This window comes from Carettochelys insculpta, chromosome 10, assembly GCF_033958435.1.
Source record: "Carettochelys insculpta isolate YL-2023 chromosome 10, ASM3395843v1, whole genome shotgun sequence".
Taxonomy (NCBI): domain Eukaryota; kingdom Metazoa; phylum Chordata; order Testudines; family Carettochelyidae; genus Carettochelys; species Carettochelys insculpta.
The window spans coordinates 21,910,050-21,937,533 of NC_134146.1; the positions used below are offsets into that span (position 1 = coordinate 21,910,050).

Here is a 27,484-nt window from a genome sequence, read left to right on the forward strand (position 1 = left end):
CCCTCCAGAAGCCCTCTATCACATACTGAAGCCCTCATTCTTGGCTCCATCCCAGATGGGCAGCACAACATCTACTAGCCCTGGGCACTCCCTGTCCCACAGGCTGAAGTGTGAGGGGAACCCTGGCACTTCAAGTTTTATGACTGAAGGGTTTTTTTTTAACCCAGCTTCAGTTGGGGACCAGGTCAGCGAGGGCTGGGTTTTTGCTTTTGTTTGTTTGTTCTTGGCTTCTCACTTGCGTGTGGTCCCCAACTGATTTTTCTATTGTTCAGTGGCCCCAACCTAAAAAAGGTTCCCCATCCTTGGTTTATAGAATGAATTCCATTCCACAAACCACTTAACAGTCCAGATTCCCCCATACTTGTGAAAAACCTGCATGAGGTATGAGGAGAGAAAAGGTGCTTTTAAAATAGTTTGACTACTGTGTAACATTTGGTAAAGTAAATGAACAACATAGGCAGACAACCTTCCATGCAATTTTTCTTACTTTGTTTCTCCATCTGACACAGAAACAACTCTGGCTTCTTCAAGGTGTGGCCAATTAACAAAGACAGACTTTCCAAGCACCAAACTGGCTACATTTTCTACAGTCTGAAAAAAAATAGTTACGCTACTTCAGCTATTCTATCAAACAAATAAAATTACTGCAATATTTGTCTATAAAACATGAAATTAACATGACAGAATTTTTATATTAAATGTTAATTTGAAAGTGGCAGCAATTTATTGCAATGACAAGCCTGGAGAGCTTTTAACATATTCACTTTGTACTCTGGAACTTACTTTGCATACTTAAAGAAGCCCACCATCCTCCCCAGGCTTCAGACCCTAAACCAGACACCGACACAGCTATTTTTAGTGCAGTAATGTAAGATCCACAAGTCCATGTGTAAAAGCAACTCAGACTAGAAGGCTGACTTTCACGAGACTTACACTTAGCTTTAGTGAGAGCAACCTCAAATATTTTGAAATTAGGATAAAATCCAAATTCTCTAACATATTAACCCATTAGTCCAGTACATGTAATCATATAATTTCTACCTTCTCCAGCGCTTTATCATTCAATCTCAAGTGACCTCTTTTACTATTGATGACAGCCTTTTATATTTTGCTGTGAATTAATACAGGTAGCAATTTCCAAACATACAGTGAAACCAGTCACCAGAATACCTGAAGAGCCAATATAAATGAGAAGGTAATAGGCCCTAATAGGACCTAGAGGTCAGAACCTGGGATGGAGAGACAAGACATCTACCTAGTTCTAATTCTAGCTTGTCTAGTGATTTGTTCTCTGCCCTTGGGCTTCTAGCAGCCTCGGTGTGCCTCACAGTCTCTCTCTGTGTACAAAGGTAAGGACAATTTATTTACCTTGGAGGTGGTTTTGAGAAATTAAGAGTGCAACACATTTATGCAACACTCCATATAAATGCCATGCATTACTGGTTGCCTAACAGTGACTGAACAAAATTAAACCAAACATTTTGATAAGCATTTAAATTGGTTATTTACACCTGTGGTTGCCTATGGTGGTCCCTGCCTGTATTTCACTGCCTGTATTTTTCTCCTTTCATTTTCTTTTCCTATGATAACATAATACAGAAGGTGATACAAATAACCTAATGTTAAGTTCATATGGTGCATGACTAGGACCATCATTAAGAAGAGAGATACTTACGTGCTCTTTTGAATCCTTGTCACATATGATTTCTAACAACATATTCTCACCATGACTGCTCTGCTGGAATACTTGTACTCCACTTTTTTTAAGATAGAACTAGAAAGAAAGGCAGCATACAAAACTTGTGTCAAATCTTTCCCTCATCATTTGTAAAATAATTGGAGAAAAATGCCTAAATATAATAATCATTTACCTTATGTGCAATGTGTTTTAGAGTAGGAAATCCACAAAAATACATGGCATTCTTGTTAACTTTAGTTATTTTATTGTGCTTTATTTCTACACGCCAGGCATCCAAGGATATTGTTTTATACCTAGAAAATAAAAATATTAATAAAAACAATGTATTTTGTACAACGGCTCCACCAAAGAATATGATATCAAGGAAAAATTAGTTCTCAACATGTGGACTGAAGAAAACTGCTTTCAACCCCTTCCTTAAAACAAAAAAACAAACAACAAAAAAAACCCCTCTCCCATTGAACATGTCCTTCATGGATAATTAAATCCATCAAAGAGACCTTAATAATAGGACTTCTTTATCAATAAACTGCCAGTTATGCTTATACAAGCAGTGGCTAGACCCATGATCAAGAAACAATTTTTGGACATTAAACAGTCTCAATAATTGACATCATCTCTGACTTTTTTAAAAGGTTATCAAGATGATGATGATGAGTTAATTCATACAATTTCTTTGAATCCTATCAATTTGGGATTTTATTTGACTATGACCGGAACAAAAACTATCAAAAAAAAAAAAAAAGTCAAGTAGCACTTTAAAGGCTAACAAAATAATTTATTAGGTGAGCTTTCGTGGGACAGACCCACTGTTATTCATGAATTATCTCCTCACAACAGACAAAAATATTGAATTCTTGTTCATTTTATTTGATCTATTAATAACTTTTAATTTCATTAACCTCGATGCATAGCCAACAAGTCCGTAGGATCTTGGAGCTATGAATAAAGTCACACATGAAGGTCCCATAAAGTACTGTCAGTCAACTAAAAACCTCCATATAGGCCCTCACTTGTGGAATCTCATCTTGCTATCCCGCCTTTTCAATGAATATGTGAAGTGCTAGGAGAGGAGACTCAGTTCTGTGTCACTGATTTACTCAGTTGTGTTGACTGCTAATTAACCAGAGAGGTTATGGGCTCATCTCTTTCTCCATGTATGACCCACATGGGGATATGGATGAAGGACAGCTTGTCAGACTCTGTTCAGAGAAAAGTGAAGTAGTGTCTGCTGATCAGAGGAAGAAATAGCAATAATAGGTGGAAACAATAAATACATCCTTTACCGAGAGTGTAATGCTTGCCTTTTAACCAAGTATTTTACAGAGTCAAAGTTTCAGGTACATTCTTACCACAAAATTCTAAGCTAGTAGAGGTGGCACACAGTATCTTTCATCATCTACAAAACTTCATTCCTCTCTAATTGGAACCTTGCAATAATAAACTCCTGCCTTCCCTACTTCCAAGATTATAATACAAATACTTCTCTTGGAGCTGACCTTGAAGATCACCTGGACGCTCCAGTTTATAAGCAGAGCGGTCTGGTTCATAAGTGAGGCAAACAAACCACTTAATTCCTGAGCTCAACTCTCTGCACTTTTGATCATGATTCAGAATGCTAGTGATAATCTTTAGCACACTAGTGCTTTAGAACTGATCAACTGAGGAACCACCTCTACCCAGGTACTTTCATCGTACTCCTCACAGTCCTCACCCTATAGCTCATGCTACAAATAAAATTTTTGAGATCTTCCTGAAGGCACATCCAGGGTCTTATTTTCATAAGACTGGTAGCAACACTCTTGGAGAATCCCACCTTGGGAATCTGCTTCCATTGGTGCCCTGAGAATCACCAAACCTGCAGAGCATTATGTACAGCAAGTGGTTTAATGTCTGGTTAGTTTGTTTTGCAAAATGTGGCTACTCTGGCTTTTAGAAAATATGACTATTACCGTTCATCCTAGGCAGCACAAGAAGTGTCTGGTTTTATTGCTTCTGCACCAAACACTATATCCACCATAGAATAATCACTACAGAATTACCTGGTGTGGCATCTTTGTATGACAGGGAACTTCTCTGGCCATGGTGATAGGTATTTGAACTCTGTGTCTTTCTCATAGCAGTACATCAAGCACTCACTGTGAGTATTTCTTCGCTTCTCATCTTCCAAAAGGTACAAGTTGCAGGGTTCCATAGCTTGTAGCAATCGTTTCTAAATTTAAAATTCCATTGGTTGTTAAATTTCTTCAATATTTTAACACTCTTAGCCAAAGTGAGATGAGCAATCAAAAATATGTTAAAAGAAAGAAGTATTGTCTTGACTCAAGCTTCCCACCACCCTACTTAAAATCTGCACCTGCTATTCAAGTCAATCATCCCAGCCTTCTCACTTCAAGAATTTATCTCCACAGGTTATCTGCACTTCACTGCCCAACGTAAGTAGTGGATAAGTGCTTGCTGCTTTATATCCTGCTCTAATCTAGAAGAAATTAAAATGACTAACCTGGAATCTCTCTGGGACATGAAAACTGGACACACATTTGCCACAATTTAAAATGCACCTCATCCTTTCCCACTTAAATTTAACATACATATCAAAACCTTAACAGATTCTGCTGGACGATGCCAGGTAAAAAGGCTGCAAGACCTCATAGAAATCGTGTATTGACTACTAAAGATGCAAATACTCATATGTGTAATCATTATAGTCCCCCCCTAAATTTCCCTATAATAGTTCCCATGTGAACAAATCATTTGTTGTCCTTATATCAGAAATTCATCAAAACTAATCAAGCTCTGAGAACCACACAAAGTCTTCCAAATCTCAGCGCAGAATCTGATTCTTCATGACTCCACTCTGCTTCTTTCTGTAGTTATTATTTTCCTTTCTGGGTATTCCTGTTATGGTAATTTGTCATTCTTTGACTCAATTTTAATTTCATGCAATCTGATATGCTGTAAATTCTTACATTGCACGAAAAAAACAAAAGCAGATCCATGATCATTTTACTACTTTTCCCTTTGCTTTAAAAATAATGACAAATATTTTGAATCAAATTGAAAAGTTGAAGTCTTCAAATTCTTGTCCATTGCAGTTTGTTCATAGCAAGTCATTTTTCTAGATTTTGTCCACGCTACGTTTTTGTACATTGGTATATTTAGGAAAAAAATTAGTCTTTATGGGAATAAATATTTCAAAGTAGAACAAGCCACATATTTACAATGCCAACAATCAAAAAAAGTTAATTTTTCAAGTTTACTTCTCTGGCCAAAGCTAAGGTGGCTGTAGAACCTTAACTATTAGCCTTCTGACTCAAAAGTACTAGATTTTAAACTTTCAACTTAATTTTGAATTTTCCAGCAACACATGCACGTTTTCAATATCCTAATCATATACCAGTTTAAACTTTTTCTACTTATAATCTTAATTGTAATTTATGCACTTTGTCAGGTTTGGTTTACAATTTTTTTCGTGAGTTGAAAGCGCTCACCTCATCAATAAATGGAATTAATACTACTGCTTCCCATTCTTGCTGTTTTCCATTTAAATCTGTTTTAAAGTCTGGTGGATAGTATTCTATGATTGGAGAATCTTCACTAGTCATCAAATGCTAAAAAATAGGAAAAGAATACAACAGTGGAATTCAGCTTGACTATATTTTTCATAGATAATTTATGACTCAGTCTAGGATAAGAAAACTGGTGAAGCATGCTGTCAGCTCAAAGTATAGGTTAAACCAGAAGGAAGTGATAATTTAGCTGTCTCGTTCAGAAACTACACAGTGCATCCAAAGTCTGTAATAGAATTTAGTAAATTTTATGCTATAAAATCATATAATTACAATCCAAATATCAAGCTCAGTTTGATGACATGAACAGAAAAGATAACAAAACAAATAGCAGCAATGGAATAAACCTCAAAGATCAGATGAATGTACCTTGAAATTATAAAGCCTACCTGGTAGCATTTAGGTAACAGATCTTTGCTAGCTGCTGGAAGCACTGCAAGAAGCTGTTCAAATGGCATGAAAGGTTTTCCTAACTCAAACTGGATTTTCAGTTTACTGATGTTGCGTATGTCTGATAAATAAGGTGCATAATGATAAGGATAATACCTATAGAAGGAAAAAAGTCATTTGAGTTCATTTCAGCACTGCAACATATACAATATGGAGGCAAGCAAAAATACATTAAATCAGTGTTTCCCAATTTTATTTGGCCACGAAACCCTTTCAAACTCAAAAGAATTTTGTGGAACCTGTAATAACATTCATATATGGGGCTGAAAAAGTAGACCACAAATAATAAAAGATAATAACAAACACATTCTAAACAAGGTCATGAGATCAACATTTAGTTTAATTGCACATATTTAAAAACAAAAATCACATTTAATCCATTTAATACAGTGAGTATGGGGATTTACGTTGGTATATAACAGGCAATCTCACCACTGACTGTGTCTGCAGCTCTGAGTAGTGACATCATCGGTCCCACTCTGTCTAAGCTGGCATTACACAGGGACATTTATTGTGGCAAATACACATGAAAATTGTTTTTAATAAAACTGATAAATGTTTAAATATTATTATTTTCAAATCATAAAACGTTATTGTAATGGAATTTTCCCGCAGAAATCTTATTTTCACTTCGCAGGACCCCAGGGTTCCATGAAACACCATTTATTAAATACTGCCAACATACTAATTCATTTACATAATCACAGCGCAACTCAGGATCTCTCATAAAATATCATTCTCTTACCAGCTCCATGACTGCACCCCATGGTAGTAATAGTGCAAAATCCACTGTATTGCCTGGACATAACATTCAGCTTGATCAGCCAGGAAGTCACTTAGAAGAGAAAAATGTTATACCAAGTTTTGCCTTCGTATATACTTTTTATTAACGTATGATTCAAGGGAAAGTTTCTCGAGCAATTAGCAACTACAGCTACTTATGGGCTCCTCTTAGAATCATATCAAACAATCTTTCTGAGGACTGGATATGTTGCCTTAGTTTCCAAATACTAAGGGTACGTAAACACTACAGTTAAACACCTGTACCTGGCCTATGCCAGCTGACTTAGGCTTGCAGTGCTTGGACTGGAATCCAGGCTCTACGACTCGGCAACATGAGAGCATCCCAGAACTCAGGCAATTAAACAGCCTCTTAGCCTAAACTCCAACCATCCCAGTCTGCTGGCCCAACCAGCCACGGATCTTTAATTACAATGTATCCGCAGAGACTTTTCTGTATTTTAAAAATTGAACACAAGCTCAAGTATAGACTTACTCTGAAACTACTTCAACACCCATCTTAGTCATATAATATGTTCTTTTGTATTGCCGGAATTCAGTCTCAAATAAGTCTTCATCTTCCTGTTCATCTTCCAGTGCATCTGAAATGAAGCCAACAAAGAGTCTGGATTACAAATCATTTCTTAGCCAAAAGATTTCAGTCTGTTCATTGTAGACCTTGTTATTGTAGTTTTACTACTAAAGCACAGTTGAGCAGAAATGTTGCTTTCTTTATAAAAAGAGAATGAAACATAAAACATGTACCAGTCAGTCCCAAACTTTACTGAATTAAGAGTCTGTAGCTGGCCAAAGCTTATAAATGTTATATATTTGTGTGTTATATTTGCCACTATATGTTCTGTGATCAAAAACTTAAGGAAGCAGGCTAAACAATGTCAAAAAAATGTGAACACTTATAATTTGCAACAAAATGTGAAAACATCTAATAGTGACTTCTAATATGACTTAACTTTTTTTTAATAAATTGACCGGTATATTTCAAATTTATAAACAAAAAAAATGACATAGCCTTTACAGGTGCTTTGGACTAGTTTTAACAAACAAAAACTCACAAGCAAAAAAGTAAATCTATTATCCTGTGTTCACCCACACAGGTTATTAGGAAACAATAATATGGCTGTTGCAGTCTTCCCCCGCCTTACGAGGGTAATTCGTTCCTGAAAAACTCCTCTTAGGGTGAATTCTTGTAAGTCGAAAATGTAATTACCATTCATTTCAATGGGAAAAAATGTTATGCGTGCCTGAGCCCCAAAATTTACACCCATTTACACTAAAACACCACCAAATCCCATTAAAATGAACAAAATTACTTCAATAGTTTACATTAGTTATCATAACACAATATAACAAGGCATTTTCCCTTCATTAATTACTCTACAATATGTTTGTTTACCTGCAGAGACAGGGGAACGGAAATCAAAGAGCGCCTGCGAGGGGGGCGCAAAGTCAGGTAGCTGCCTGGGGCTGTAGAAGCGGGGCCAGTGCAAGGGGGTGGGCAGGGCAGGGCAGGGCAGGGCAGAGCAGGGCATGGGGAGGCAGCCCAGCCTGAGCGCAACTTAGGTTAAGTGGGGAGGGGCAGTGTCAGGGGCTGGCCACGCGGGGAGCTAGGCAGGCACAGGAGGCCCCCAGTTGGCAAGGGGCAATACCTCACTCGGGCTACGCAGTGGAGAGGCCCTGCCAGCAGCAGCCGAGGCTCTAAATGTAAAGGAATGCCACAGGTGGCAAGCAATGCCTGCGGCACAGCTGTGCAGGGCGGGCAGCGGCAGGGGCGGGGCCGGGATGGGTTGCACGCCCAGCAGCCACATCTCGTGGTAGCACCTGGGAGCTCACGTCTGCCGGCTCAGCTGGAGTGCGCCGCTGCTGCAGAACCGAGAAGGAGACCCAGACCAGCCACAGGTAAAGGCTGGGCCGAGGGTTCTGAGAATCCGCCGCCGGGCACTCCGGACAGACGCACCAGGCGGGATGCAGCTGTGGGCAGCTGTTGCCTGGAGCCACAGCCTCTCTCCCACTGCAGGGCGTCCGCGTCCTGCTCAGGCGCACAAAATTGAAATCGGTCCTCGTAAATTCAAGGAAATACCTCGTAAGAACAAGGTCGGGGTTTTAAATCAAACTCCTTGTAAACCTGAATTCTCATAACCCGAATGGGTGTATCTTGGGGTATGACTGTATTTTTTAAACTGTTATTTGTTAGTACTTCCTTACCAATTCATAACTGATTTCCCAAATATTTGTACAGATCAACAGGTTGCTGCTGAACATAAGCAGCATAATTTGCACTTACGTTTCGGAGAAATCGTGACTCCATCCTCAGTTTTCTCTAGAGCAGCCAAACATATGGAGTTTTCCTGAATCTATTAAAATTATGAATTCACAGTTGAGATAAAATAAGAAATAAATGGTGATATGTAGGTAACGGAGCACATTACCATTCAATGTGTAACTTAAAACTAAGATGCTGAAACAAATTTGTGCTACTACCCTCCACATTGCAAGAGTACAGGTAGTTGTATGAAAACATATGAACAGTAAAGCAGACGTCTTACTTTTATAAAACCTAAACAATACTAGTAAATTGCAGAACTAAGTACAAGGATCAAGTTGATCACAGCCGTGAAGGCATATGGGAAGGGTAGACAAAATGGAAAACCAGAGTGGCAAAACAGACAAAAAATAGAGGAAAATGTCACTGTGAGAAAAAGGAGGAAATATCATTTAATTTACTTTCACAGTGATGCCATCTTAATGTAAAATCTAAGATCTGAGCTCTGATGGAGCAAACTATTTACCTAATCAGCATCCAACAGCTGACTGACAGACCCATCTTTTGAGCTGCCAAAGCTAATTTTCACAGTAGGACTTCTGCCTCTGAACTATGTTCCAGAGTAGCTGATGGAAAGGCACTCTGATTTCTTTTAATTTGAGAGAACACGGCAATGAAAAGTGTGTATGAACATATAAGTATGTGTAAAACATGTTGAGTATTTTTTTACACACACACACACACACACACACACACACACACACTATTTTCCATCATTTCTGAAAAGCCAGAAATAAAAAAAAAAAATGAAATACCACATTTAAAAGTTAGAGACTTAATACCAACCTTCTGTTTCTTTTGCTTATGGTTTCTTGCTTCTTCTGCTGCAATACCAGCTGCCTCATTGAGGTATTTATTGCCTACTTTGCTTTCAAACCATTTTAGGTCTACAAAGACTTCACTGAAATGTTCACGATCAAACTGTGTAGAGATTAAAGTAAATTTAGAACAATTAATTTAAAGGCAATGAAATTATTGTTGAAAGAACATAGTAGCGTAAGAAATGGAAAGTGCAAGCCACCTTTATCATCTGTATGAGTTGCACTGAATTACATAAAGTGTTATCGGCACATGAATGTTTAATCCAAGAACTGATGCAGAACTGGAAGGGACCTCAAGAGATCTTCTAGACCAGACCCTTGAACTCAAGGCAGGACTACACAGAATCTAGATATTCCATGTCTAACATGCTTTTAATAATCTCCACTGACTGAGATTCTACAACATTTCTAGACAATATATTCCAGTACTTAACTATCCTGACAGGAATTTTCTTCTAATTTCTAACATAAACTGCTCTTGTTGAAATGTAACCCCATTGCTTCTTATCCTATCTTGAGAGGTTAAAAAGAACAATTTTTCTCCCTCCTCCTAACAACTTTTTATGTACTTGAACACTGCACTTTTTGTTCTCCACAATGAACAAACCCTATTTTTTCAATGTTATCTCATGTCATGTTTTCTAAACCTTTAATCATTTTTGATACTTTTCTCTGGTCTTCTTCCAATTTGTTCACATCTTTCCAGAAATGTGGAACCCAATACAGGACACACCACTCCTGCTGAGGCCTAATTAGTGGAATAGAGTAGAGTTACTTCTTGTGTCCTGCTTACAACATTCCTACTAAGACAGCTCAGAATCATGATTTCCACGCCCCCCAACATGATTTCCACTGTTCACTATTTTTAGCTTGTGATCTACTTTGACCCTCAGAGCCCTTTCCACAGTACTCCTTCCAAGGCAGTCATTTCCATTGTATGCGTGCAACTGATTGTTCCTACCTCAGTAGAGTAATTCACATTTATCCTTATTGAATTTTTTCCTATTTTCTTAAGACCATTTGCCCATTTTGAAATATAATCCTAGCCTCCAAAGCACTTACAACCCCTTCCAACTTGGTACCACCACAAATTTTGTTTGCTATTAAATAATTGATGAAGATATTGAACAGATGCAGACCCAGGACCAATGTGTACATGACCCCACTCAATATGCCCTTTCAGATTGACTATAAATCACTACACAACTCTGGAAATATTTTCCCAATCAGTTATGCACCAGTTCTACAGTAGTCCCACATAGGTTGCATTTCCCTAGTTTATTTATGAGAAGATTATCCAAGACAGTATAAAATCCTTGCTAAAGTTAAGTTATGCTACATGTACTACTTCCTTCCTATCGGCAAGGCTTATCATTCTGTCAAAAAAGCTACAAATTGAACCTCTCTAATCTGGAACTCTCATCCAAAAACACCCATAATCTAACATGACTTTAATTAGCCACGGGACCACTTATCAATGGGTGTGGCCACATTTCCCAGGATCCAATAAAGTTTCTTTACAGCCACCAGTCCTGGCTCTCAGTATTCTGTGCTGATATTTAGCTGTAATTTACCCTTACATGTCTTCCAAGAGCCCATTAAGCAGTGCAAGTGTTATAATGCTGCTAGATAATATTGACTTCACATGGCTCAGCAAATTCTCCCATTTGACATCAGTCAGGTCCTGAGGGAGCTCAACTAGAGAGGTTCAATCTGTATTAGGCTGGCTGAACATAATTCGTTTTTGACAAATCCATGCTTTTTTTAAACATCTTATTATCTTCTATGTGCGTGTTTGCTTAATTATTTGCTCCATTATCTTTCCAGGTACTGAAGTTAAGACGGCTTGTACTTATTTCCCATTTTACCCAGTGGCACTATATTTACTTTTTTTCCAGTCCCCTGGAATTTCATCAATGTGATATAATGTACCACTCAATGTCTACGTACACTATAGAATGGCAATAGCTTTTGGGTCAAACAGTCATGTACAATAACACCCTCTCCACACTGATATAGTACATGTCATCTCTAGAACAGATTACTACAATTTACTGTAAAGAGGCTGGACCTTAAAAGCCACCTAGATTGCTTCAGCTGGTGGAGGCTGCTGCTACTGCCAATATCTGTGAGTATCAAACACTTCCATACTCTAAACTGATTCACTATTTGACTTCAGATGTAGTGTAAAACACTGGTTAATCTACAACCAATTACTTAACTTTTCTGCTTCTCTCCTCACAATCTGTTATGACAATCAGATCAGATGGCAATTGATTAGACTGTACAACAAAACTACAATTGGCAGCAAGGCCCGCATCTACAGATTATGCTCCATCTAATATTTTATCAGAGCTACAAGAAGATGTTTTCCTGGGTAAAGTCCAAAGCATGTTTAAATCAGTTTTTTTATAAAGCTCAGGGACCAATCATCATCCGATGTCAATTTCCATAGCTTCATTTTGTAAAAGACTCAAGGGCAGATTCTCAGCCTACGCTAAGTATCAAGACTTCTACTGATTTAATTCTACGGAGCTGGGAAATAGTTTTCTTCTGTGAAAGCACTTTAGCCTTTGTCCGCAAAATAGGAGGCTTAAATTCACCATGAAGACTGTATTTGAATTGTTTATTTTTAAAACAATGAGGAACTCAGACACTGTAGTGATGAGCAGCCCTATATCATAATACAAAAAAAAGTTACTTACATCTGAGAGTTTTATAAGATATTTCTCAAAGCGCTGTAAATTCAGATGCCCACTTTCATTAATGTAGCCTATTGGAGAAACATAATGTAGATATGCAAAGTTTACATTGAAATATTCCTAAAACTCACTTAAAGCTTTATATACAACAACTGCCCCCTTTTTAGGCACCAAATAATATCCTGTCCAGAAAAATTTCAAAGTTTCCTAACAAAACATACACAGACGATGACAATCAAATCTAATAGCAACAAAATTAAATCCCCTTACTTTCAAATACAGTAGACCCTCAAGATATGTACACTCGAGCTGTGTGTATCTCGAGTTAATACAACTCTGAGTGGTGGGGAAACTGACCAGCGCTGCTGAGCTGGTCAGTTTCCCGGCTGCTGCCACTGACAGTGAGAGGTTTCCCCGCTCCTGTCAGTGGCAGCAGCCAAGATGCCACCACTGACAGGAGCAGAGAAACTGCTCTTGTCAAGAGTGGCAGCCTGAATCTCCCACTCCTGTCCGTGGTGGCAGCCAAGAGTCAGACTCTCAGCTGCTGCCACTGACGGGAGTGGAAAAATGGATGAGGGCAGCTGCCCTGGTCAGTCTCCTGGCTCTGCAAGCAGAAGGGAGATGGGAGTCAGGCTGCCACTTGGCTCACAGCTCCCCACCACTCATTGAAGCCAAGAACTTTCCTGGCTCCTCCAGGTTGCCCATAATTAGACTTATGCCAGGCTTGCAAGAACACAACCCCCACATATGTCAGGGGTTAATGTACATGCTAAAACTGTATCTGAAGTTAACGTACATGCTAAAACTCTTCATAATAATTTTTAAACTGACGAACAGTTAATGCACATAGAATTGAAACTGAACATTCTTTGTTCTCCCAATACAGATGCAATATAATAATCTCACTAAAGGGCTACATATTTAGCTGTGGTTGCTCCATGCTACTGATTAAATAAATAACCTCAAAAACTACAATTTATGGATAGACTTCATAACTTGTTACAACCACATTGGAAAAACTAATATAGCTCTCCCACTAAAACTAATCTTAACAATATTACGATATCAATAATAAAACTGATGTATCATGTAAGTAGTCGGAGTAAAAGACAAAAAGTTTTGGTAGCACGCAGATTAATCAGTGAGAAAGTGACAGACATCACTCTTTCCATTGTAGTGTTTGTCCCAACCCATTGTTTTCTTCCTGGATCTGTGGGGTTTCTTTAATTATTGCCAGATCAATAACAACAAACAATAATGCTACGAAAAAGCATTAATACCCACGGAACCAGATACTAAAAGAAACTGTTTAGGATCACACTTCAGCAAATACCATGAAACAATATTGTAACTACAGTAAACCCTTTCATATCCAGCAGCTTTGGGAGTGGGAGGTTGCCAGATATTCAAATATTCTGGGTAACAGAGAGGTATACCTAGCAATCCATAACACTAAAGAAAAACAAGATTAGATATTAAGAAACTAACAGTGTATGCAGAGTGCTGTATTCACCAACAACAGTAGTATTGTACACTGTTATCTTATACTGTATTTGCTATATTTATTTGTATTTACTTTCACTATACTATTGGAAAATTCAACTAAAATTTACTTATGGTTAAAATGCTGGTTATTTGAGAGTTCTGGGTGATAGAATGCCCGATATGAAAGAATTTACCATAGTAAGGTTCGTATAGGTAATACTTCAGATTCAATTACTTACCTCCAAGTTCTGGCAGGATAGCCATATACGTTTTATAAAGTAGTGGCAGTGCATCATGATTAATATGTAAATGAGGTAGATGAGGAATAAAGTCATTGCCTACAAGAAACCCCATTAAGATCCAGTCATCTATGATCATTTCAATATCATATTCAAAGGAAATCTTGTCCTGAAAAACAAGAACATCTTTATGATCGAGTTTGTATACAAAGTTTTAATCTCTTTTGCCTATGGTTCCATTAATACTTACTTTTACTGGTGAAAATTCATAGTCAATATATTCTCTCATTAACGACAAGTGCAGTAAGTGAAATGTGGTTTCTTCTGGGGCACATACTCTGCAAATTATTCAAAACATGAAATCGACTACTTATAAATATTTCAGAATTATATATACAACAGTCCAGTATAGTTATCAAAAAACCAAGCAGAAAGCATATATATTTGGCTTCATTGCTAAATGTTATGATGTCTGAGTACTTGGAGTCAGGAATAAACAAACACTAAGTGGATTTTATAAGATTCTGTTTCAATAAAATAATTTTGCTTTATGGGCTACCCATAAGAGACTTTTTACACACTTGCTAAATTTTAACACTGACTTCAAAATTGTTTGCAGAAGTCTCTTTTTACGAAAGCTGAGATGCTCAGTTCACAAAAGTGAGCATGGTCTAAAGAATTCAGCACAGATAGGGTAACTGGGAATTCCTGTGCTCTAATCCTGGCTCTGACATTGACACAGTTCATGACACTGGACAAGTCACTATAATGTGTCGACTTTCCCACTAGTAAAATGTGAAAAATCCATATTTACCCACTTTGAAGGTCTGACAAGATAAACTAGATAGCATCTACGAAGGGGTCTGAATAAAAGAAAGTTTAGGTAACTCAAGTATTAATATAGTTGGGGATCACCCATTGTGGACAAGCCACTGCATGGACACATAATATACTACTGATTTTGGCCTGGGAGTCTGTTGTGAATATAAAATATCCTGTGTCAGAAATTTATTTGTGTGAAAGCCAAACCTGCGTGAGGATTGTGAACAAAGCCCTACATAACATTTTCACGTTAAGGGAATAAATTCAAAAGGGCTTCAGACAATCAGGAAGGGTTTTTCTCCCCGTCTCCTCAGTATCTTTTGTCTGGGCTTTGGGTTTCTTTGTTTTTGTTTTCCATTTGTAACACCAGAAAGACCACAGAAGGAAATGGGATCCATGACAAGGCGGGCAAGTAAAAATGCACCAGACATTCACTCTCAGGTACTTATCTGGCTGATTCTTGTATGCCTGCTCAGGGTCTAATTGATTGGCAAGATGTAGGGTCCAGAAAATTTTTCCCCTCACACCATATTAGCAATGAGCTTTGAGATTTTTTTCCTTCCTCTGCAGCCTGGGTGCAGGTCATTTGCTGGGATCATCTGAACATATAGAGTCTCCTGTGGGCTATATTACCTAGAACTAATTTTGGTTGATGGGTTTAGTGTGTGGCATCAGAACCTGTGATGTACAGAAGATCACACTGGATGACCTGAGGTCTCTTCAGACCTTAAATTCTATATAGCTTCATCCAGTCTTTTTGCACTGGAATGTATTCTGTGCTCTTTCCTAGAGCACACCCACAAGAGTTAGGTACTTCTTTAGCTACTTACATGGCTCTCATTACCATAGTATCTGAAAATTTTCTTGCACATAAAAAAGTTGTTCTCTCTTTTTCTCCCTCCCTTCCCTGCAACCAAGTAGTTTAGGACCATTTCAATGGGATAGTGAGAAGGATAGCTTCCCATGTAGACACTTTAATCCCAGAAGAAAGTGCCTTTAAGAATGTCCAGAGAGGAGCTATTCGAAGTTCCTTTCTACCTCTCTGGTCTATTTCCCCATTTTTAAATGAACTACAGGAACTAGGATACTATTGTGGGAAACACCGAGGTTATGTCAACACTCGAAGCATCTGTCTACAGAAATTACTGTTGGAAGAGGTGATTCAACAATACTTCTGTCAACAGATGGGGTCTACACATAAAGCGTATCATGCTTTGACCCACCCTGCCAACAAAAGGGCACCCCCGGAGCATCTATATGGCTTTTTTTGTGGACAGTTTCTGTTGACAAAACACAACTTGTTATAGATGCTCTGTGAGTTTTGTAGACAAAACATGTTTTATTGACAAAACTCTCTAATGCAGATGTAGCCCATCACTATAGTGTGAGCTGTTTTTGGTTTTTTGTTTTGTTTTTTAGAAGCAGTTTACCTCTGGGATTTTTTGCCACCAAACCTGACTTCTTCTCTTAAGAGTGAGAAATGTGACTCATGACTTGTTAATCCAAGCATAATCTGTGGAAATAATTAAGAAGGGTTTTTTTATTATTATTCAAGAAGTGACCAGTCCTAACATACTTCCATATTCAGTGATTCCTCATTGTAAATTTTAGATTGCCGTAATTGTAAAGTAAGATTTTTATTTAATAACATTTTATAGTCCCAAATGAAAAAACGCTATTATATCTGTGACTTGGGCATCAAGTCAATATTTATGAGACTATATTACATTCGCACATACCAAATCAGCATCTAAACCATACAGACAGTGTCTTGTGTTTGGATCATAATCAGGCTTTGCTTTCTCTGATCGGATAAATTCCATGATTTTATGCTCTCCTTCACCTGGTGTCTAAATTCAAAGACAAAACAATTCAATAAACATCATTCTGCAAAATCATAATTAAAAAAAATCAGTAATATAAACAAAATAACCTCGTGGCCTGATAAGTAGACAGTTACGCCATGCCAGGATTTGTCTGTGGAAATCTTCATATTTACAAAATACTTCAGATGTTCGTGCAACCTGGCCATGAAATCAGTCCCTAATAACAGAAATCTGTAAGTTACATCTTCTGATACACTGCCATTTTAACAGTTTTTCAAAATTCCATTGGGACATTTATGAGAGATATTAGTGATAGAAAAACAATTCATTTTTGAAAAGATGGAAAGTGGAGTACTTTGACAAGTTTTCAGGTTTAAATTATTACATTTGGGTGGGGTTTTCAAAAGTGCCTAAGTAATTTCGGAGAACAAATCTTATTAAAAAATTACTTGACTTACATTCCTTTTTCACTCATGCACTTTCAGAAACACCATAATTTCAATTCAAACATAGCCAAAGCAGATACACAAGAGATGGAGAAGAGGAAATATTTCAGATGACCAAAAGGCAAAATGATTTACCACAGTAATTCTCTTGTAAGTAATTAGCAAATTTTCCTACCTGGTGTAATACAGTTGGAGTCAAACCTGGCTTCTGTAGGAAGAACTTCCCCTTTTTCCAAAGCCTTTTTTATTTTGTCCTCTGCCTCTTTTGCTGACCTAAAAAAAATGCATTTTACAGCACTGTAGGTATACCATTTTTCCTCCAACAGTTAAACTTAGATTTACTTCTCAGTAGAAAAAGAAATATAACTCTCCAATGGTCTTTTAATTTTGTGTTTAGTACACCCAGAAAATAGAAAAGATGCTCCTAATATTTTTACAACAAGGATAAGATATATCTGCCACCTTAGTATGCACATACTAGTAGCATATAGAGGGCTGAAAAGACCACTGGGAGGCAATGGGAGGAAAAAAGAACCAGCTGGAGACATGAGACACAGACAGTGGTCATCAGAATCAGTGTTCGGGTAAAAGACATTAGAATGAAGGGGGAATAAACCTATCTAGTGACACTAGCAAGACATCATATACATCAATGTTTCCAATAGAAAATTAGAATGACAACATCCCAATAAGATGGGTCACACAAAAAGTATGTTAAGTCCCTTCTCACTCAAACATTTTTAAAGTGTTTTTGAACTGACAGCAAATAAGCAGCAAGTTTGTGTCCACACTTGCATTCCTCTACATTTGCATTCCTCTTTCAAAAGAGGAATGCAAATGAGGGAAATTGAAAATGCAAATGAGGCACTGATTTACATTTCTTGTGTTTCATTTGCATAATCTCTTTTTGGAAGAGATTCTTTCAAAAGAAAAACAAAAAAAAAGCAGTGTAGATGGGGCTCTTTCAAAAATAAACCCCATCCTCGAAAGAACCCTTCTTCCTGAAAAAAATAGGAAGAAGGGTTCTTTCGAAGATGGGGTTTATTTTCAAAAGAGCCCCATTTACACTGCTTTCTTCTTTCAAAAAAACCTCTTCCGAAAAGGGATTATGCAAATGAAGCACAATATGTAAATCAGGGCATCATCATGAGCTATCCCAAGGATTTATAAACAGGAAACTATTAAAATGTTTTCACCTAAAACGTCTCCCACGCTGCTGGTTCATTTTTGCTCTTGGAGCCACTCCATCAACTGCCATGAAGAAAACCTTTCTTGGTTTAATAATACGAAACAATACTTCCAGGTAGTGAAAAATATCAGCAAAGATCTTATCATCTGAGATTCTGAAGTGAACATCGTCATCATTAGGGTGTGAACACTGATGGATGATACCATTCATATCCAGGTATAAGTTGTCAAACTCTGGAATCTGGGGAAAAAAGAAATCACATTTAATATTATATGAAGTTTTCTTAGCTCTAGTATGGCACCTACCAATCACAGACCTAGAAAAAATTCCCACTCTTTTATGATAGCTGAAACGGACACTGAATTTCAAGCAGGAGAACCACAGCAGTTCCTGGCATGTGACAGCCAAGGGGTTTTCCTAGGGACTGATTGTAAACATAGGGCCTTGGGCATTGACTGGGTCCAGCTGAGTCTATCAGAGTGCAAAAGCTGCCAGAAAACCTGGAGACAATTAAAGATATGCAGCAACCATAGTCTTGAGTATCAGCAAAGACAGACTTCTTTGGGGGACAAGACTCTGCAAAGGGAGACTTGCAAACTGTGAGCAAGGAAGCTGTCTGCTGCTTGTTCCTACTGATCTCAAGAAAACAGCACTTTGTATACATTCTTTGTAAAGAAACAGAATCGCAAAGAAATATCTTGCTCTTATAAATAAAGCAACATGGCTACAATTACCAGCTAGCTGCTTGGGCCGAGGGGCAATAGTACTACTATATTTTTGTTCAAAAAATACAACACAAGCAAAGCCAGTTTGTAAAAGAACATAGATCCATTCTGTATGCATATCTACTGCTTGATTTGTATGTAAACCTGATAATGAGAATCCCCTTGCAGCTTCTGTAGGATAGCTCCCTCCCTTCCTGTGATAACCTGTTGTATTGTTCTTGAACCACCCTCTCAATAGGGGACTGTTTCTGTGTTTGTGTTCTAGATTCTGAAGAAGCAGAGTTCTATTTCAGGACTGGAAAACATGGAGTAAAGGAAGAGAAAGAGGCAAGATTATAACAGAACTAATACATGTCTAATCTCTAGCACCTTATGTGTGGAGCTGGATCTGCAACATACTAGAATGCAGCTGACGTACAGTGCTCAGTAATTATTTTTATGAATTTCTTGGAATGGGTATTTAGTCCCTCCAATAAAGAGCCTAATTTTGTGGTCTGAGTAAAACTGCATGTCCATAATCCACCATATCCACACAGACACCAGCTGACAACACTCTAAAAAGGATGCAAGATCTAGATATCCACTTGACCTTTCCACATGAAGCAGAACATATGGAAGGACAGCAGATGGCATTTAATACATATGAAGAATCATACTTTGACTGAATTTATAAATAATTATTTTACATAGAAACTGCCTTTTATTCTCTGTCAACTTCTCAGCAAGAGCAAACAGAGGTGTCCAGTAGCCTTCCCTCCCCCTACTTCAAACAAAACACACCATGTGTTGCTTGTTTCTTCAATATTTGAGTACTTATCCCAATATTTTACATCAATCTAATAGTTTCACTTATGAACAATGAATATAAAAGAACGCCGAGAAAAATAGGTCTTACCTATATACACTCTTCGGGTATAGTTCCTAGTATTTTGAATCTGTTAAAGTTCTTTGCTTTCATATCAAATACTGAACATTCATCTCTGATAAACATCACCTCATCTGCTTAAGTTTTTAATAGTATTTCCTTCTGTACTACTACTGTTCAGGCCTGATTCTCTATCTCTTACCCACATTTTACACCAGTATTATTCCTTCAACTTGAACAGAGTTGCTCCTGACTAACACCAGCAAGAAAAGAGAATTAAGCCCTTCATGTTCAATTGTTTCTATCCACAAGCAATGCCTCCTCATGCTCTACTAAAATACACGCTGGAAAAGAACATAAGAATGGCCTTACTGGGTCAGACCAAAGGCCATCCAGCACAGTATCCTGTCTGCCAAAAGTGGCCAATGCCAAGTACCCCAGAGGAAGTGAACTGAACAGGTAACAATCAAGTGATCTCTCTCCTGCCATCCATTTTCAGTCTCTGACAAACCGAGGCAAGGAACACTGCAGGTATGTTAAATCTATTGGTTTCCCTATATCCGCAGAGCAAGTTTCCTCATCATAGAAAACAAGCAGGTTGGCCAGGCATGACTTGCCTGATGAGTCCATCTTGGCTATTCCTGAACACTTTCGTCTCCTCTAGATGCTTCAAAATGTATCTCTTGAGGAGTCCCTCCATGATATTTCTGGGAAGTGACGTGAGGCTGTTTGGTCTGTAGTTCCCCAGATTTTCCTCCTCCTTCCCTTTTTTAAAGATGGGCACTACATTTGCCTACATTCCAGTCAGCTGGGAATGCCCCCAGTCACCACAATTTTCAAAAATAATTGCCAGTGGTTCTGCAATCACATCAGTCAACTCCCTCAGCACCATCAGATGCATTTGATCCAGCCCCATGGATTTGTGTACGTCTCACTTTTCTAAATTGTTCTTAACCTGTTCTTTCTCCACTGAGGGCTGCCTGCCTCCTTCCCTTACTGATCAATGGCTCTATGTCCAGTTGGTGGCTTGTATCTAGCACCCTAAGTGTCAGTTCTGGGGCTGGTTTTGTTTAACATCTTTAATGATCTAGATGAGGAAATGGACTGCACTCAGCAAATTTGTGTGGTGACTTGCCTGCCTGGTGCGAAGGTTGCGGATCTCTCGAGGCATCTAGACATACTTATGGGCAGTGCTGGGGAGGAGCCGGTGGTCATGGTACATGTCGGTACCAGTGACATAGGGAAGGGTAGAAGAGATGTTCTGGAGGCCTAATTTAGGTTACTAGGAAAGAGACTGAAATCCAGAACATCTATGGTGGCATTCTCTGAAATGCTTCCAGTTCCACGCGCAGGGCCAGATTGACAGGCAGAACTTCAGAGTCTCAATGCGTGGATGAGACAATGGTGTAGGGAAGAGGGGTTTAGATTTATTAGGAACTGGGGACACTTTTGGGGTAGGGGGAGCCCATACAGGAATGATGGGCTCCACCTAAATCAAAGTGGATCAAGACTGCTGGCATTAAACATTAAAAAGGTCGTAGAGCAGTTTTTAAACTAAGAGGTGGGGTAAAGCCGATTGGTGTGGGGGAGCACGTGGATCGGACGGAGACTTCTCTTAGATGAGGCTCCATAGATAGGGATGCCCTAGAAGTTAGTCAGATAGGGAACGTGGGAAATAATATATGGGCAAGATCAGATGTGAAACAATCGCATATAAAAAAATCCAAGGCGTCTGTGAAAGGCGGACATATAAATAGTGGTAGTTTTTTTAAAGTGTTTTTACACAAATGCTAGGAGTCTGTCTAATAAGATGGGTGAACTGGAGTACCTCATATCAAAGGAGGAAGTTGACATAATAGGCATCACAGAAACATGGTGGAATGAGGACAGTCAGTGGGACACTATCATACAGGGATATAAATTATATCGGAAAGACAGAACAGGTTGTGCAGGTGGCGGAGGGTTCTGAAAGAACTCAAATGTGAAATTCCGGAGTTATTAACAGTGGTTTGTAACCTATCCTTTAAATCCGCTTCGGTACCCAATGACTGGAAGAGGGCCAATATAACGCCAATATTTAAAAAAGGCTCCAGAGGAGACCCTGGCAATTATAGACCGATAAGTCTAACGTCAGTACCACGCAAATTAGTAGAAACAATAGTAAAGAATAAAATTGCAAGGCACGAAGAAGAGCACGAATTGTTGGGCAAAAGTCAGCATGGTTTCTGCAGAGGGAAGTCGTGTCTAACTAATCTATTAGAATTCTTTTAAAGGGTTAATAAACATGCGGACAAGGGGCACCCAGTGGACATAATATACCTAGATTTCCAGAAAGCCTTTGACACGGTCCCACACCAAAGGCTTTTATGTAAATTAGGTGGTCATGCGATAGGAGGAAAGATCCTTTCATGGATCGGGAATTGGTTAAAAGACAGAAAACAAAGGGTTGGAATAAATGGTAAATTTTCACAATGGAGGGGGGTAACTAGTGGTGTTCCCCAGGGGTCAGTCCTGGGACCGATCCTGTTCAACTTGTTCATCAATGATCTAGAAAATGAGGTAAGCAGTGAGGTGGCAAAGTTTGCAGATGACACCAAGTTGTTCGGGACAGTCAAAACCAAAAGGGATTGTGAAGAACTACAAAAAGATCTCAGCAAACTGAGTGATTGGGCAGCAAAATGGCAAATGAAATTTAATGTGGGTAAGTGTAAGGTAATGCACTTTGGAAAAAATAACCCAAATTACACATACAACATGATGGGGTCAAATTTAGCTACGACAGATCAGGAAAGGGATCTTGGAGTTATAGTGGATAGTTCTCTGAAGACATCCACGCAGTGTGCAGCGGCAGTTAGTAAAGCAAATAGGATGTTAGGAATTATTAAAAAAGGGATCGATAATAAGACAAAAGATAGCATACTCCCCCTATATAAAACTATGGTACGCCCACATCTTGAGTACTGTGTGCAGATGTGGTCTCCTCACCTCAAAAAAGATATATTGGCATTAGAAAAGGTACAGAAAAGGGCGACTAAGATGATTAGGGGTTTGGAATGGGTCCCATATGGGGAGAGGCTAGAGAGACTGGGACTTTTCAGTCTGGAAAAGAGGCGATTGAGGGGCGATATGATAGAGGTATATAAAATCATGAATGGTGTGGAGAAAGTGAACATAGAAAAATTATTTACCTTTTCCCATAATACAAGAACTAGGGGACACCAAATGAAATTGATGGGTAGTAGGTTCAAAACTAATACAAGGAAATTTTTCTTCACACAGCGCACAGTCAACCTGCGGAACTCCTTGCCGGAGGAGGCTGTGAAGGCCAGGACTCTATTAGGGTTTAAAAAAGAGCTCGATAAATTTTTGCAGGTTAGGTCCATAAATGGCTATTAGCCAAGGGTAAAGTATGGTGCCCTAGCCTTCAGTACAAGGGCAGGAGATAAATCACTTGATCATTGTCTGCTGTTCTCCTTCTCTGGGGCACCTGGCATTGGCCACTGTCAGCAGATGGGATACTTGGCTGGATGGACCTTTGGTCTGACCCAGTATGGCCATTCTTATGTTCTTATGTGGATGATACTAAACTAGCAGGGAGAGGCCGATATGCTGGAGGGTAGCAATAGGGTCCAGGGAGATCCAGACAAACTGGAGGATTGACAGGATGGGTAGAAAAGATGGAGGAGTTGCACTCTATGGCTGTGTCTACACTAGCCGCGGCCTTCTGGAAGGGGAATGGTAATGAGCCACATTGGCAGATGCTAATGAGGCACTACCATGACTATGCAAAACCTCATTAGTATAATGCCAGCCACACACAGTTTCAAGGGGCTGCTTTCGAATTGCATGCTGGCAGTGTGGACGGGGGCCTTTCGAAAGGACCCCCTGGACTTTGAAAGCCCTTTCTTCCTAAAACCAAAGGGGCTTTCAAAGTCTGGGGGGTTGGTCCTTTCGAAAGACCCCCAGCTACACAGGCGGCATGCGAGGTGAAAGCGGCATTTTTGAACTGAGTGCGGCTAGCATTATGCTAATGAGGCACCGCATACTCATGATAGCACATCACTAGATGGTTCCTTCAGCACTTGCACCAGCAAGTTGTCCCCATCATTCTCCAAAAACTTCCTGAATTGTCTGTGTACTGGTATATTGGTCTCCCAACAGATGTCAGGGTGATTGAAGTCTCCCAAGAGAACTCCACAGCCTATGATCTCTAAGTGTCTCATAGTTGTCTGAAGAAGGCCTTGTCTACCTCATCCACCTGTTCTGGTGGTCTACAGCAGACAGCAACCACAACATCACCTCTGTTGTTCCTGCCTCTAAACTTAACCCAGAGACTCTCAACATGCTTTCCTCCCTCTATATACTAGAGCTCTAAGCAATCATACTGCTCTCTTACCTAGAATCTGCTAATGTGGCTCACTACCATGCCCCTTCCAAACGGAAGGGACTAGTATAGACATAGCCTAGGATTGAGCCAAAAGAAATCTGATGAGGTTCAACACAGAAAAGAGTAGAGTTCTGCACTTAGGATGAAGGAATCCCAAACACTTATGGGCTGGGAACTGACTGGCTAAGCAGCAGTTCTGCAGAAAAGGACTGGGTGATTACAGTAGGTGAAAAGCTGGATGTGAGCCAACAGTGTGCCCCTGTAGCCAAGAAGGCTAATGGCATGCTGAGGTACACTAGTAGGAACACTGACGGCAGATCTAGGCTACGTCTAACACTTACCAAAAATTTCAAAATGGCCATGCAAATACTAATGAGGCACAAATGCATATTCAGTGCCTCCTTAGCATGCCACCAGCCACAGCACTCAGAAATTGCCGTGTTTCATTCCCACAGGGCTTGTCTACACCAGGGTCCTTTTTGAAAGGACTCCACCAACGTCGAAATCCCTTATTCCTATGAGCTCATACGTGGTAAGTGTAGATGTAACCCTAAAGTAGTGATTTTTCCCCTTTATTCGGCACTGGTCAGTCCACGGCTGGAGCATTCCCTCCAATTATGGACCCCCCATTAAATAAAGGATGTAATGGATGGTCTGGAGAGTCCAGCTGAGGGCAATAAAAATGATGAGAGGACTGGAGTACATAACTTATGAGGAGAGGGCTTTGGTCTTATTTAGTCTACAGAAGAGAAGAGTGAGGGGCCATTTCATAGCTGCCTTCAACTACCTGAAGGGGGATTCTAAGGAGGATGGAGAGAGGCTGTTCTCAGTGGTAAACGATTACAGAAAAGGGAGCAATGGTCTCAAATTGTGGTGGGAGAAGTCTGTGCTGGATATTAGGAAAAACTATTTCACTAGAAGAGTAGGTAATCTTTGAGATGGATTAATTATGGAGATGGTAAGCACTCCTTCCCTAGAAGTCTTTAAGACTCCTCTTGACAAAGCCTGGGCTGAAATGATTTAGCTGGGACTGGTCCTGCTTCCAGCAGGGGTTTGGACTTGATGACCTCTTGAGGTCTCTTCCAACCCTATGATTCTATGAGGCATTGCAAACAAACATTGTTTTATGCTTTCAATGCCTTCAGAACATCCAGCATGGGCTCTGGTAATTTTAGACACTACAATATTACCGTCTCTTCATTTTGTGCAGTAGCAGGTTCACTGACGGGGTGGGGGTTGGGCCCTAAGAGCACAAATACCCCAGAGCTCCTGGCTGCTACTGCTTCTATGGCAGTGGCCAGAGCTCTTCAGCTCTGTCTGAACTACTGCCAGAGCACCACTCCACCATGAGGACCGGAAGTAGGAGGCTGGGAGATGCTAAAGACTGACTGCCCTCAGCCCCGCCCCTATTGCCCTCAGTCCCTTCCAGTATGGTGGCCACAGTCTCCCTCTCAGTCCCCTGCAACAAACACACATAGGACTCTTCTGGGGGGCAGTGTACCTACATTGGCAGAAAAACACCATAAACACTTCAGAAAAACTGCTAGCATAGACTTTGTATCCCCAGCCTAAAATTATCCCTTTATTGAAACTGGACTAGAAAGCAAAATTCACACATTTGCTGGTGGTACAATATTCAACTAAAAACAGATTTTTTTAACAGCACAAAAAATAGGCATCTAGAAGTATTTTACAAAGATTGCCATCAGGCAGTTTACAAACTTTTTAATGTTGCAGAAAAAATTAAAAGATTTCAGAAACAGTGTTAATATAAAGGTTTCCATTAAGTTAAAAAGAAACATTATAGAAATGCTTGTTTGGATTTAAACATAACCCTGATGTTTGTAACCAAAACTTTGTAACACTGTTTTAGTGCTTAAGAAAAAGAAAGTAAGAGACCAAAGAAAAGGCACAACAGAAAGAAAAGTGAAACTGAATAAAGGTTAAGCATCTCTAACTCTCTCATCCAGCAACATCCACAGTCCAGCACGGTTTTAGTTAACTGGATGACCACAATTCATGGGTGTGGCCAAGTTTCCCATTGTCCCATAAAGTTATAGACACCAGTCCTGGCTCTCAGTGTTCTCTACTGTTATTTAGCTGTAATTTACCCCCAAAGTCTTCTAAGAGCCTAGTATGCAGTGAGTGTCGGTAATGCTTCTAGACAACACTGACCTCCCATCGTCTAGCAAATTCTCTCAGCACCAGTCAGGTCCCAAGGGTGCCAGATTAGAGAGGTTAAATTTGTAGTTGATTTTCATGGTACAAGCAGATTATGTGCAAATTAAGTACTATCAGATAAACGAGATCTTTGTTCCACAGTACGGATAAACTGATTTGTTGGACATTAATAAAGAAGGCTCTCCACTAACTATATGATTTTCAGTATCTTCCTCTTTAAATTATAATCTGGAGTTTGTTATTTCAATAAACAAAACGGCTGACTGTAGCAATACATCTCCCCATTCCCAGTCACTTCCTAGTCAGACGCCTACTTTACTTGTTTTCAGACTGCTCTCAGTTGCTCACAGCGAAGCAGAGCGGGCCCCCGGGTAAGCCCTTCGGAACCCCCGCCCCCCGCCAGCCACACTGTGAAGCAGAACAGCTACCCTCTGTCGCGGGGAAGGCGGCTCCCAAAGGCGCCTCTCTAGGGGCGCCGCAGCCCGCGCTGTGGGCTAACCGGGTTCCCGGGCTGCGTTTACACGGGCGCACTAAGAACCAAGGCGCGTAGAGGAAAAGGAAAATCAACGACCGGCAGAACTGCAGCGCTGCCGCCAGCCCCAGCAGCTGTTTTGCCGGCCCTCGCTCCCTGGCGCCTCGCAGGCCCGAGGCAGGTCACCGGCGAGTCGGGCACTACCCCACTGGCAGGACGGGCCCGCGCTGGACCCCAGCCCCCCTCCGCTGGGGGAGGGGGGCTGGCGGCAGCGAGACGCAGGAACAATCTCCCCTAGCCGGGGAGCAGCCGCGGCCAGACGGGGCGCGCCCCCAGCCCGCCGCCCCCGGCCCTACGGCGCTCACCTGATGTTCCTTCAGCACCTGGCTGAGGCAGGGATACCGCTCCGAGACCCACCGGTAGAACTTGGGGACCCCCATGGCCGCCGCCTCCAAGCCCGAGCGGACCCAAACACAGCCCCTCCC

General features: G+C 40.0%; 1 protein-coding gene across 3 annotated transcripts in view; it reads right to left on the bottom strand.

Annotated features, from left to right (window-relative positions):
* XRN1 (5'-3' exoribonuclease 1) overlaps positions 1-27,484 on the bottom strand; it is a 73,533-nt gene extending 46,049 nt beyond the window's left edge. For all 3 annotated transcript variants that reach the window (XM_075004144.1, XM_075004143.1, XM_075004145.1), the window contains exons 1-19: positions 27,365-27,484; positions 18,377-18,609; positions 17,356-17,453; positions 16,842-16,951; positions 16,648-16,758; positions 16,339-16,421; positions 14,337-14,424; positions 14,087-14,255; positions 12,366-12,433; positions 9,626-9,760; positions 8,801-8,870; positions 6,995-7,100; positions 6,464-6,553; positions 5,658-5,814; positions 5,191-5,310; positions 3,742-3,911; positions 1,872-1,992; positions 1,676-1,774; positions 488-591 (exon numbers count right to left, since the gene is read on the bottom strand). In XM_075004144.1, the coding sequence (XP_074860245.1) occupies positions 488-591; positions 1,676-1,774; positions 1,872-1,992; positions 3,742-3,911; positions 5,191-5,310; positions 5,658-5,814; positions 6,464-6,553; positions 6,995-7,100; positions 8,801-8,870; positions 9,626-9,760; positions 12,366-12,433; positions 14,087-14,255; positions 14,337-14,424; positions 16,339-16,421; positions 16,648-16,758; positions 16,842-16,951; positions 17,356-17,453; positions 18,377-18,609; positions 27,365-27,439 (2,207 nt within the window). In that variant the 5' untranslated portion in view covers positions 27,440-27,484. The remainder of the gene's footprint in view (positions 1-487; positions 592-1,675; positions 1,775-1,871; positions 1,993-3,741; positions 3,912-5,190; positions 5,311-5,657; positions 5,815-6,463; positions 6,554-6,994; positions 7,101-8,800; positions 8,871-9,625; positions 9,761-12,365; positions 12,434-14,086; positions 14,256-14,336; positions 14,425-16,338; positions 16,422-16,647; positions 16,759-16,841; positions 16,952-17,355; positions 17,454-18,376; positions 18,610-27,364) is intronic.